The sequence below is a fragment of the Amphibalanus amphitrite genome, unplaced genomic scaffold, assembly GCF_019059575.1.
Source record: "Amphibalanus amphitrite isolate SeventyFive unplaced genomic scaffold, NRLGWU_Aamphi_draft 000498F_arrow, whole genome shotgun sequence".
NCBI classification, from domain to species: Eukaryota; Metazoa; Arthropoda; class Thecostraca; order Balanomorpha; family Balanidae; genus Amphibalanus; species Amphibalanus amphitrite.
The window spans coordinates 344,957-358,646 of record NW_024881992.1 but is presented as its reverse complement, the minus strand read 5'-3'; the positions used below and the strand labels follow the sequence as shown (position 1 = coordinate 358,646).

The window sequence follows — 13,690 nt, the reverse complement described above, 5'->3', positions numbered from 1 at the left end:
CATACACAGTGCAGTCCACACACCGCAGGTAGGTAAAATTACTCTGGTCCCAGGCGAAAGGTACAATGCACACTGCCCGGACAATTATAAAACGCACAAATATCACTGACGCAACCCATGCAGAAAAAAAGTCAGCCAGTCGGTTCCTCTCCGCCTTCAAAGTTAACTATATACATAGGTGATGTCGGATGCCTGCTATCTCTCGCGCACAGGTCTCAGCCTTGAGTTATAGCTAGGGATGGAAACAAAACCCATTCAAGGTATACCACCTCGTCACGATTTATAGCCCTCGTAGGTAGTCATTGGTCGCGCATACCGGTGTCAGTCGTCACCGGTACCCCACGCGGAGCGGCGTGCTGTCCTCGGACGCCTGGCCTGCGAGAGGCGAGGGCGCCTGCAGACCTGCAGATTACCATGGGCCTCAGGTGATCTCGGATAGCGCACAGCTGCGCTGGCAACACGTGCTGCCGTAACCGCACCCTGCTGCCCTACCCGACCGACCGGCGAGACAAACAGACACGCGAACAGAGACAGACAGGCGTCGGATCGTTACCAAACAGATGCCTGCAGTCGAACCTGATAACGGCTCTGTGGAGACTGCAGAGACGGCGCCCCCGTTTCATTAGTTCAATCATAAAGCCGGGTAAGCCGAGTTAAGTGCGGCCATAACGCCGACCGGGTGCCGCGTGGCGAATTGACGGACGGCTGGGCGGCACGGGGCGGCCGCCTGGTGCTGGTAACACGGATGACGCAGCCCCCACAGACCCGGCAGCCCGCCGCCAGGTCACCTGGCTCTGTTGTGGCTGAGGTCATAGGTCAGCGTGCAGCGATTGTTACATCATATGAGGTGATGAAGTGGAGAGTTTTACGCCGTTCACGCCATCGGATGAAACCGTGCGTTTTTTTTCGTTTTTTTTTTTTTGGCGGGGGAGGGGGCATGGGTCTTGACTAGTGCTAAAAGTCGCAAAATGTACAAAAAAAGTTCGACAGATCGTTCCAAATTCCAAAAACTTTTGGTTGAATCTGGAAGCAAGTGAATCTTTGTGTTTTATTCTATTCATGGCCGAAAATTCATTAAATGAAATTGTCGATTTGGAACTGAGATCTAAGCACCAAATTCTTTATTATTGTCAGCACAATAATTACCTAGGTTCCTCCCATCTGATTAAATGTTATTTGAATGCGTATCACCTGTGACATGGACTCCACATATGCACTGAACACAGGGTTGATTGTTGCTATGTATATTGCCGTTTGTTTCGCCGCTCTCAACGGTTCTCTCGAACGCATTCGGAGGGCGGAACAGATCTGCCATCTACAGAGGACTGCTCGCAGCTCGAGCCACGGCTAAGTCGCACTCCCCATTAGCCGTTTACTGCCGGGGGCAGCCCGCTCACCGAAGGCGGCCTGGGGAACACTTCCCCCGGCCATTTACCGTCTGAAGCGGCGTCAAATGGAGATTGGAGGTGGATGGATGGGGCGCGGCCCGTGGCCGGTCGCACGGGGGCGGACCGGCCGGCCGATTTACCGACGTGCCCCGGCCGCTCAGAGGGCGCAGCTATAACCGGGAGACGCGCCGGCGGATTTCTCGGAATGACTAGTGAGACGGGCCGTGACAGTATCGGAATCATTCGCTTATGAAACGAGTCATGATGGCGCGCTGCAGGGATTTCAACTGGACTTTATGTACCGGTGCAGCGCAGTTCTAGAATATAGGAGACTCGGGCCCCGTGATATACGCTGATGCTTTCAATTTGGTGTGGCCATGTCTCAGGTGACCGGATAACTCGTCATTCCTGAGTCAGTGTCCCTGAATCTGTTGTCCAGTCCAGACGGTTCGGTGAGACGCCCGCTCAGTCGCTCACATTACCGAGACGTCATTTCGTCCTCTGTTCGTCCTCCTGATATCACTCACACTGCGGACCCATGGCTGGGGCGCTTCCGTTCCGCCCCTGTCGGGACCGTGTACCTCCTCTGGGGAAGGAAGTGGGGAGAGGGAGGCCGTGATATTCCACTGACACATCGTGACCGGTATATACGAGTATCTTTGGACCTTCGAGTCAGCAGCGTTTGCTCTAAAAGCGTCCGGAGATATTTCCTGACTTAGCTCCTGGTATCGTGGTCATCTCCCAGCACCAACTTCAAGCATCACGGACTGAATGGCAAGAGAGGACAGTACCAAACATGCATCCATTGCAAGAGCATGGAATCCAACTGGCCACTCTGTTCTGAGTCCACTCATCTCAACTCTCAAGCTCCTGCCATCTTTGTCTGTCATGTCATTTTGCCCAAATTGCCGCCCGCATCGCTCAGTTTCTTCGTCCTTGTCATCCTCACTGTTACGCCGTTATGGCGGCAGCGCAGCTCTGCGTCCCACCCACCGATACCGAACAAGACCTGTCACTGCTCTGCGCTCCATCGTTTCCTAACATTTCCCGTCACTGCTCTGCACTGCGGATTCCGACACAAGCCAGTCCGCGTGCGTCTGCCGCCTCTACAACTCATAGTCACCGCAGACATTCTGCAGACATGGCAGACAACAGGCAGACACAACGCAGAAAACGGCAGCGGGCCGACGATCCACCGATCGTGACGAGCGCTGACGGTTAACGAGCGTCGAAAGCGTCGGCTCCAATCCTGCCCCTGAGAGCGTATGAGCGTCTAAGGGGCGAGGTGCGTCACTGACAAGATGGTCTGGGTAGTCGCTCTAACCTATACGCATAACATAAACAGAATTCACAGTTAGGCAAGGCCAAGGACAGTTTAATTTAATTGCTAGTGGCACCGTACATTGACGCATACAAAAATTAGAGCAAGCTGCATTCGGCGCAACTGACGCCAAATAATGATATAATTGGGTATAGGCGATAACTTCGGAACTTCGGAACCAAAGCGGTTGAATCAATTATCAGTTGTGCATTTAGAATTCCGCTTCAGAAATGGAAATATGTGTGCTTGTGTGTGTACGTGTGTGTGTGTGTTCGTCACCGCGCGGTTCCCTAGCGCAGGTCCACTACCAATTACCATAAATACTGGGTCCGGCCGGCGCCGGCGACAGTCAGTAAGGTCGTAAATCGCAGGAAATGCTAGCAGCGTGTCGCCCCTAGCCGACGACCGTTCGTCGCTCCCATCGCGGAGACATGCAGGGGTCCTACATCGCCTCTGTTCTGAGAGTTTCGGTCAGGAATGCACCGCAGCGCACGTTTGGATAGCGACTGTGTCCTTCAGAGAGTGGGTGATCGATTCTCAGAAAAGTCGAAGTCTGAAGCCACAAATGCGACTCTGCGATGCGCAAAGTACATTTTATGGGGAGCACTAATAAGAAAAAAAATCAAACTAATAAAACCGGAAAGGGTTCAGAAAGCAGGCCAGTTGGAGACGACGGTAAGGCATGTACTAGTTAGCATTTTAGACTAATGTATTTCAAATGAACCACTAGAGCGTTGGGTCGTTCACCAAAAACGTCGGGAACAAAATAGCTACATAATTGAAATAAATATACCTCCGCTGGAGACCGGGCGATGCAAATCAATATGAGCCGCAATACCCGAAAAGGATTTTGATATTCAACTAACTATTTCTTTCATTTTAAAGGGACTTGAGACAATCAGATGTGCTTAGGAACACTGAATGCAAGCTATAATTTTTGCAGCGTTACCAACCATAAAATCAGGTTCCTGTCCCACGTTCCCAACCAGGAACCAGCCTATTGTTCAGTCAGATTCACGCTTAAAGGTTTTCGATTGTAGTTACACGATGGAGCCGCCGAGAGGACTTTGGATATAAATATGCTAATGACTGGTATAACGCTCGTCTTTAGTCGCCGGAAATTCTGATGAGCCTGAGCACTGATTACTCCCGAATCCATAGGGGAGACCGAACAAATCCCTGTGGAATTACCAGGAAGTCACTGGATGCCTAGCAGTCTAAAACGCAGGATTCTTTCCGAGGAACACTTGGCCCCTCGCTAAATGCTGAAATTATGTGAATGGCCCTAAGGGTTATAGGTATACTGCTGATATTTTGATGCCCCCTTTCTGTAACTCTTTGGGCAGCCTAATGTAAGAAAATTTAATGACTTAAAGTTACACTGAGTAATGCTAGATGAACTGAGTGATTTTTACTAGCAGCCGCTAAGTGAAGCAAAGGAGTTTCTACCCAGTCTGAGAAAACCCTGAATGGATTGGAAAACAGTTGAACCCCGAGATTGTGCTAGTGGGTCCGAGACTTTGAATGTGTGAATTACGGTGACCTTGGCCGAAGGATCCAAAACATCCAAAGCTCTGATCGTAGGTTCCAGCGGCTATCGCAGCTTCTCGAGTCCTCGGCTGTGTCGGGGTCCCAAGGCTCTGCCCATAAGGGCCTTCGAGGCTCGGAGCGCCCCTGAGGATACCAAACGGCTCCCGCCTAATTTGATGGCGCTGGAATTAATATGCGGGTTCATAACGCCAGGTCTAGGGCCGGCAGTAACTTTTACATTTCTCATTAGCCCCGGCTCGCGGCCCGATGAGTGCGCTGGTGAAGAGGTCCGCTTATTAACCGCCACTGTCGCAGCTCGGTCGGATGCCGCTCTGTGCGGGGCCGGCGGGGAGGAAGCGCTCCAACACGGTGTAATCATAAGCCCAGAGAGCACCATGGGCCGCTTGCTTAGCGGTGATATTTGAAACGGTATTCAAACGGAGCGCCATGCCTGATTAACAATGATCACAAAGCGGCCGCAGGGATGACTGAGGAAAAGCGGTGGCACGGTAAATGAGTGGTTTGTTGCTGGCATTGCGCTGTAACGGCTTATGCAATTTTATTGATTTTATGGAAAATAGGCTGAGCGTAATTGAAAGACTGAGCCTGAAATTTACAGTGTAAATTGCATTTGGACGAAAGAGAGAACATTAATCAAAGGTCTTTTCCTTATCAATTCATTTTTTTTTCTTTCTTCAATTTACTTAAGCACAGAACTAAAAAGCTATTCGCTGAAAGTCATTCTCTAATCAGTCTTTCTTCTCACGTTTTGCCCACATAAGTGCTCAGGCGGACCCCAATGAAAAAGGGGACATCACAATCAGTTGTCCTTCCTGTAGCGTCCGTAATAGATGAACTTGTGTATTTCACTCGCCTAAGAAGACTCGTTAAACATCGAAAGCATTATTCTTGAACTTCAGATATTGACACCTGTCCTCATAGCCCGGCCCGGCTCCCCTGGGTCCACCCCGAGTCACGTGCCTTACGGCTGTGTGCCGGCAGGCTGGCGGTGCCTCACCAGTCACGAGTGTGTCTCGGCGCTCAACAAGTGTGACGGCGTCACCCACTGCCCGGACGGCAGTGATGAGGACCGGCGCGACTGTATGCTCGAGCCGTGCCACGGCAAGAACCGCTTCAAGTGCGCCAACGGAGTCTGCGTTGACGCAGAGGAGAGGTAGGGCACTGTCTTCACGGGGGTGGAGCCAGGGTGGAACAGTATCTCCTTGGCGCTTTTATTGGTCCTTCAGTTACTTTCCACGGAGTAGGCAATGCACGCACTACTGGATATAATTTATCATTTATTTGTGCATCTACTTCTTAGCTGCTATACTTATATGCTGATAAATTGGCAACGTGAAACATCTGAACATCGGTAAAGACGCAATACATGTAGCACATCACTTTGTCGGTCACATGTGAAAGCTAATCCCATTTGCACCTTATATGTACACCGTAACCATACGCAATACGCATGCTGAGCAAACATGATTAATTAATCCGGTAGATAATAAAAAAGGGTACCACGGAAAACTTTTTTCATTCTGTTTACTGTCAAAGGTACAATAAAACTTTATGCTAATGTCCTTTAATTTACATCAGGAAATATATAAAATGACAGTTTCAAACTATTTCGCCACTTTCGAGTAGCTGAGCCCTAGGGTGCTCACGAGTTGATGGGCTATTAACCATCTCGTCTTGTTCCCCATTTGTAAGTGGAAAGGAGGCGATAGACGAACGCGTAAATTGGTCATAAAAGGAGCATAAAATCCAAACAAATCTGCCCAAAGTGTCGCTCTACGCTCAGTAAGTAAATTGCAACCATTACTGCTCAACCTACCCGCCGCGGAGAGATCGATGTAGAGGAAGCACAGTAGCAAAAAAGTGCATAAAAACTGCAAAAAGTGACTCCAATCATCGAGGACATTTCAGGTTTTTTTAAGCCGCTTTCGCTGATGAGGGGGTTGCGTCAGACTTGCATAAAAACTGATTACACGACAATTATCACAATTTTGCGACAGATAACTTGGCAATAAATTAACAGATTCACATCAGCTTTTACAATGTTACGAATTTCACGATCTATTTATTCAATTTTTTTTTTTAGGTACAAATACCATTCAGAAAATAGGCATAAATAAAGGCAACATATAATGGAAATCATAGATGTCATAGTGATATGTCATAGGACCAACAAAAGTGCCTAAAACTAAAAGTACCCTCCGATCGGCCATTGCTTCACACAATGGGCTCGAGGGGATAGAGCGGGACCGCCGCAACACTGGCTCGATGCTGGTGTGATGACCGCCTCGGTACCGTGGGAAATGTCTGCCACGGGGCTGGCACGGCACTGCCGTGGGGCCTGGCTGGACCGAGCACTGTGCAATGTGATGAAACGTCAGCGATCCTGTGCCTTGTTTTCAGCATTGCCGCTGCAGTGGCCAAGGTGCCGACATACCTATACAGCGAACGCCGTGCCGCCGCGGCTTAACTAGGGGTTGCCGCAAGGCTGTAGCACAGTTCCAATGCTAAGAACAAGAACTGCAGTGAGCACAGTGCATACACCAGACTGACAGATGGAAAAATGGATCACTTTGTCCTCCATTTGTTATTGCAGCTGTAGGAATGCAGTTGTACGCATGCTTAGCCAGGAGTGGCGGAAGAGGGGGTGCAGGGGTGCAGCTGTACGCCATCCAGAAACATGGGGTGCAAAAAAGTAGAAACCGCCCATCGAGCCATTCAAACTTTTCCTCCTGAAAGCTAGTGATCGGGAAACGAAAGTCGATGTGAGACCATCGAAAGTCCATTTAAGAGCGCGAGCGTCAAGAGCACGAGCGCCCTCCATCGGTCTTTGGGGCCCCCACAGGCCACAATGCTTTTGTGGCCCCGAATCGCGTTTGATGCCTGGGGCTGGACGACCTAGAGTATTTGGACGACCTGGGCACCAGTCACCACTTGCCGTTCCAGATCTTAAGTGACAACGATTTGGTGCCTGGTGTCTGGTATAAACGTGCACTATGTAGTGTCAATAATGGCACTGGAACAGTGGCCTGTAAAACGACGAAATGTTGACTTGATGCGCCTCTTGCGATGAATGTAGGACGCTGTTAAATGCCTAGTGCCGCACTCAAAGCTTACCAATAATTCAACAGAGACATTAATTAATGCATTCCTGGCATCACAATTTTAACGTTTATATGCTGCAATAAATGCGATGCTTAATGGGATCCAACGGGCTTCGCAAAATATGACATTGTCGCCAAAATAAGCTTAGGGGATTGTCATGGATAGGTACCTAGGAAATCTGCAGGAGAGCTGTTGCAAAAGAAAAAAATATCGTTCCACTTCCAGCGTATCTCATTCTTTATGTAGGCATCAAGTAATTTGATAACCGGATTTGATATACCAATACGAAACCGATACCTATCTGATATTTCATACATGTTTTATCAAATATTTTATTGGTTTTAAGAAGCCCAATTTATGTACCAGCAAAGCCATAAAACACTTGTACCAATAAAACGAGTGAGCGAGCGCAAATGTGAGCCGTTCAGGTCTGGAGCTGAACAGTAATACTCCCAACTCATCTCTCGTCCCGTGTGCATCCGCGAGTCCGTGCCGCTGTGTGACCGCCGCTGCCACTCCGTGCCGACCCCGTGCTCCCCGTGTTCTGTCCGCAGGTGCGACTGCCACCCGGTGTGTTCAGACGGCTCAGACGAGTGGAACTGTGGCACCGAGCGGCGCTCCTGCCGACCGCACGAGTTCAGTTGCACGCTCTCCGGGCCGCCGCGGCTCTGCCTGAAAAGGTGTAATGTGTGTGATGGCCACATGGACTGCCCGCACGGAGAGGATGAGAAGATCTGCCGCGAGTGTCGGCACGGCGCCTTCCACTGCCGATCGGACGTCTGCATCGAGCAGTTCAGAAGGTGGGCAGCAGCGGCAGCCGTAGAGCCTGTGTGGGGCGCTAGCGCGGGGAGTGGTGGTTACAGTAGCGGCGGAACACCTTCAATCAAAGGGGGGCACTGCCTACTTTTGGTCTCATTCTGTCCATGCAACGCCCATAGGGATAATGTTAAAATGCCAAAATCAAAGGAGGGCACGGTGCCCCGGTGCCCTCTCCGTTCCGCCGCCTATGGGTGGTTAGTTTTTGGTTTGACAAAACAAAAACAGTCCATAGATAATATTGTAGTTATTATGAAATTGTACCTATAAAGTAAGTACACCATTCTATTTGTACTAGAGATGCCACTTTTGAACCCGCGAACCCGCTTTCTGCGGGTTTTCAAAACCCGCAGGGTTTTTGGCGGGTTCGAGAAGCAAAACTTGTCGTGTGGCGGGTATTTGGCGGTCAGACTTAAGAACCTATATATTTTTTTTTTTAGATGCAAAACACAATGCCAAGTGCATTTGCTCAGGTTAGCAATACAATATTCATCAAAACAACTTTTAAAACAGAACCAAATATAGAAATATATCAAGCAAGCACATTTCAAATGCAAAACTGAAAACAACCAGCAATAGCATCCACAGTCTAGCAATGACCAAACCAAGGTATAAGCAACAAACTACAAAGCATAAATAATTGCTGATGAAAGCATTCCATAAAACATAAAAGAACCTGAAAGCAAACTTATAGGAAGCTGAACTGAAGTCTATGTGCAGTGTGCACTAGATATACATTATGGAAGAACCCAGAATCAGAGCAAATGCCACATGCTACTTTATTTGCGTCTGGTCGGCATAAAAAAGAGCTATCAACTAAACAAAATTTGATGCAAATTCATTGATTACCTATCCTATGTTCTGTTCCACCCTATATTACGAAAATAACACACCAATTACCCTTACAAAAAAATCAAAATATTGACTGGGCGGCCCAAATATAACGCAATACAATACTGGCGCACTTCCGACATTCTGACAAGGATTGGCATTTGACTGCGTCAATTTTGGTCTCTGAGGCAAAGGAAAGCTGTCATTGATGACGCAATAATTTTACAATCAATTTTTCTGTCTTGGTTTTTGAATACCTCAAAATAGCAGTTATACATGTTACATACAAAACCACGTAGCTGGTCGCATTTATTTCTTTTGTCTTTTTACGTGCTTATCATTTGTATGACGAGAGAGCCGGAGAGCATTACCAAGACCAAGACCATGTATATGAAATCATTACATTTAATTTAGTATTTACTGTCTCTTTATTTCTTAACCGGTTATTAACCCTTAAATGGTAAAACTTTAGCTGTTGTGTAAAATAACTTTATCAGAATGGCACATGAATATGCATTATACATCGGTGTTTTCGCAACAAGTTCGCACTAACTACGGCCGCAATAATTTAGTCGCTGTAACATTCTTTGCAATCAGCTGTTGGTGACGCTTCTGACGCATGTTTCCAGAAACGCGTGGTTCATTGGTGGTTAGTTGGTTTTTGCTGGGATTTTGCATGATTTGTTTTATGTGTAGATCGACTGGATACTTATTATTCACCGTGTCACTATTTATTTTTAACTGGAAATCGCATATCTTTTATATCAACATTCATTTTGATAACAATATCATTCCAGAAGCCTAACATTGAGAGGGAGCCAGAGTAAAATTTTGATCCTCAGCCAATGCTGAAGGGTAAGGTGAGAGAAAGATTTTACTGAACTCTTTTCAGAAAGGAATTTCAAATGTATTGATGCATTATTCGTTATCCACTATCCAGTGTGCACTTCCTGAGGACTTAGCATAGCAATTTCAAGTCCTTACTATTTGTTTGGCTGTCTTTTTCTGCACAGCAATGAAGCAAGTAACAGTAAGGTTTGTATAGCTCTAGCATTGACCCAGCTGTATTTTTTTCTTGCAAAAGCAGGTTTTCAAAATTGCGGGTTTTTTGCGGGTTCGGCTCAGCCAAAATCAGCTTGCGGGTAGTTGTGGTTGGGCAAGGGGTAGCTGCGGGGCGGGGCGGGTAATGAAATTGCAAATTTGTGGCATCTCTAATTTGTACATAAACATGATGTCAGGAAATTTGTTTACAAAACCATATATACATGTCATTCGTTTTGGCTCACTGACCACACCTGGAATTGGAAAACTATATTCGCATGCTTTTTGCAATATGCCTGTCGCCACACAGTTCCTTACATGAGGATGTGTCCACCTTGCCTTTATTTACTGCCACCGAGGATTGGCCCGATCGGTAGCCCCCTCCACCACCCTACCCAGTCCCCCCCCCCCTTTTCCCATTTCGGTGGCGCGACGGCGGCGACGCGTCTGGCGCACCGGCGATGGCCAGATTCAAGCATTAACGGGACGTTGAATCGTGATTAGCGGGCCGAGGTGACACGACGCGACACCGAGCCAGTGGAGTCCAGGGAAGAGGGAGGGGGAGGGGGGGCGATAGCGGCGGCCCGCCGTGGTCGGCCGATAACACGCGCAGTGTGAGCCGAGCCGCGGTGCACAAGGGGTGCGCGGAGTGTTTCTCGCGCGGCGCGCGCGACGAACGCGATATAAGTGCTGGCCATGGCCACGGCCGACGGGTGTGACCTGATCCGTATATGCCGTGTGCACAGGAGGACCTGGCAACTGTGGTCCCCGTCGTGTCATGGCCACGGCCGACGGGTGTGACCTGATCCGTATATGCCGTGTGCACAGGAGGACCTGGCAACTGTGGTCCCCGTCGTGTCATGGCCACGGCCGACGGGTGTGACCGGATCCGTACATGCCGCGTGAACAGGATGACCTGGCAACTGTGGTCCCCGTCGTGTCATGGCCACGGCCGACGGGTGTGACCTGATCCGTACATGCCGTGTGAACAGGATGACCTGGCAACTGTGGTCCCCGTCGTGTCATGGCCACGGCCGACGGGTGTGACCTGATTCGTACATGCCGTGTGAACAGGATGACCTGGCAACTGTGGTCCCCGTCGTGCCATGGCCACGGCCGACGGGTGTGACCTGATCCGTACATGCCGTGTGAACAGGATGATCTGGCAACTGTGGTCCCCGTCGTGTCATGGCCACGGCCGACGGGTGTGACCTGATCCGTACATGCCGTGTGAACAGGATGACCTGGCAACTGTGGTCCCCGTCGTGCCATGGCCACGGCCGACGGGTGTGACCTGATCCGTACATGCCGTGTGCACAGGAGGACCTGGCACTCTGTGGTCCCCGTCGTGTCATGGCCATGGCCGACGGGTGTGACCTGATCCGTACATGCCGTGTGAACAGGATGACCTGGCAACTGTGGTCCCCGTCGTGTCATGGCCACGGCCGACGGGTGTGACCTGATCCGTACGTGCCGTGTGAACAGGATGACCTGGCAACTGTGGTCCCCGTCGTGTCATGGCCACGGCCGACGGGTGTGACCTGATCCGTACGTGCCGTGTGAACAGGATGACCTGGCAACTGTGGTCCCCGTCGTGCCATGGCCACGGCCGACGGGTGTGACCTGATCCTTATATGCCGTGTGCACAGGAGGACCTGGCAACTGTGGTCCCCGTCGTGTCATGGCCACGGCCGACGGGTGTGACCTGATCCGTACATGCCGTGTGAACGGGGCCGGACCGGACACTGGGCCGCCTGTGGCCGCAGCCGCCGGAAGCCGCGCCAAGTCGTGCCGACTGAGCGCGTCGGCCGCGCCGTTCTCTTTCGTTGCCACGTACTCGACGGATACAGCGGACTCATGGAACGCCGTCCAGAACAGGGGCTGACGCAGCAGCGCCATAATCAGTGGCGACCCCGACCATCCCCTCCCCCCAGACCCCCACCACCCCCATGTTATCGGACCGGATCAGCACGCGGTGCCCGCCCCATCTCTCTCCCCACACCAAACATGCCACCATGACGGGGATGAGCTCCAGCCACGTCATGGATGGCGCGACGTCACACTGCAGCTCGCGGGGCCACTCCATCATCCACCATTCGTCTCCGTGCCACGCCCCCATCCCCCGACGTGAGCTGTCCGTGTTCATCACAATACAGTGGTCGTACTCGCCCGGTGGCGGGAGGGGGGGGGGGAATGCCGTTCCACATCGGCAAAAAGTGGCCCACCACCGTAAAACCGCCCGTACATCGGCCGTGATCCGCACCCGGCGGTTCGGTCCGCTAACCGAGTGCGCCGCATCTAGCAGGCGTCTAGTGAACGCCCTCCCCGGCGGGACGCACTTGCTGGCGTGCACTAGACGTCCCACCACCGACAGCAGTTCCCGCTGTAAGCATTTCTGTTGCCCGAACAGTGTCTTTAGTAACTCCTGGGTGCCCACTAGCTTGGCGTCTGGCAACGCTAGGGTCATTGTTTCTGTGTCGATCACAACCCGAGAAGCTCCATCCGTGTTGATGGCGGGGCGCATTTCCGCTCGGCCAGCGGCACGCACACTTCCGCACAAATGTCTCGCAGTCTCGCATACGCTACGTCGGCACTGTCCGATCCTCCGCGCCCTATCCCGAAGAAGTCATCTAAATAATTGCGTATATACACGTCCGATGTCTGATCCTGGAACACATAGGCGCAAACATGTGGCAAAATCATTGAAAATCCGTGGACTGCTTCTAGCCTCAATGGCAGACAAACCTGGTAGTATAGTAAACCGTCCCAACAGAACCCCAGTAGCGCCCACTGGCCGGGCCGGTTGGGGTGTTTGGCGGTGGCTCGCACAGAGCTGGAGGCGAAGATAAACCCGGGTGTTGACGGCCTTTCACAGCCAAACAGGGAGGGGAGTTGATCGGAGGACACGCTAATCAAGCATTAACGGGACGTTGAATCGTGATTAGCGGGCCGAGGTGACACGACGCGACACCGAGCCAGTGGAGTCCAGGGAAGAGGGAGGGGGAGGGGGGGCGATAGCGGCGGCCCGCCGTGGTCGGCCGATAACACGCGCAGTGTGAGCCGAGCCGCGGTGCACGAGGGGTGCGCGGAGTGTTTGCCCACCCACCATCCCCATCATCACCGTCCTGTCCTTTGTTCCCAAACGACCCTCGTCGTCCACCCGGGTTTGACGAAGCGGTGGCTCGCACAGAGCTGGAGGCGAAGATAAACCCGGGTGTTGACGGCCTTTCACAGCCAAACAGGGAGGGGAGTTGATCGGAGGACACGCTAAACGCCGTTATGGTCCATTCTGGGCGGCTCTGTGCCGTCGGCGGCGCCGCCAAATCCCCATAATTGTTTATCGAGTCCGTTATTTACCGGGTGGCGGCGCGTCGCTCCTTATCACCGCCATTGAGAGGGCCGGTCGGGCGCGCGGGGCGATCGCCGTCCAGCCGGGACACCGCTGATGTGGCGCCGTTTGATCGACAGCTCCGGCGCGCCGATTCGATACAGATAGAGGCGTTCAATTGCAGCCGGTAGCCGGCGGCGCGGAGGCGGCGGATTTTCATTAACCGGCCCGAGATGGGTCTTTGTTTGAGGCCGGCTGCGAAGTTCGCCAGGAGCTGGCTAAGGTCACCGAGGGTCGCCAGGTCACCAGGCG

The 13,690-nt window shown here is 51.5% G+C and overlaps 1 protein-coding gene across 1 annotated transcript in view; it reads left to right on the top strand.

Annotated features, from left to right (window-relative positions):
- LOC122392707 (LDL receptor repeat-containing protein egg-1-like) overlaps positions 1 to 13,690 on the top strand; it is a 44,102-nt gene that overhangs the window by 22,801 nt on the left and 7,611 nt on the right. The window contains exons 3-4 of the mRNA XM_043387896.1: positions 5,242 to 5,413; positions 7,917 to 8,162. Of these exons, the coding sequence (XP_043243831.1) occupies positions 5,242 to 5,413; positions 7,917 to 8,162 (418 nt within the window). The remainder of the gene's footprint in view (positions 1 to 5,241; positions 5,414 to 7,916; positions 8,163 to 13,690) is intronic.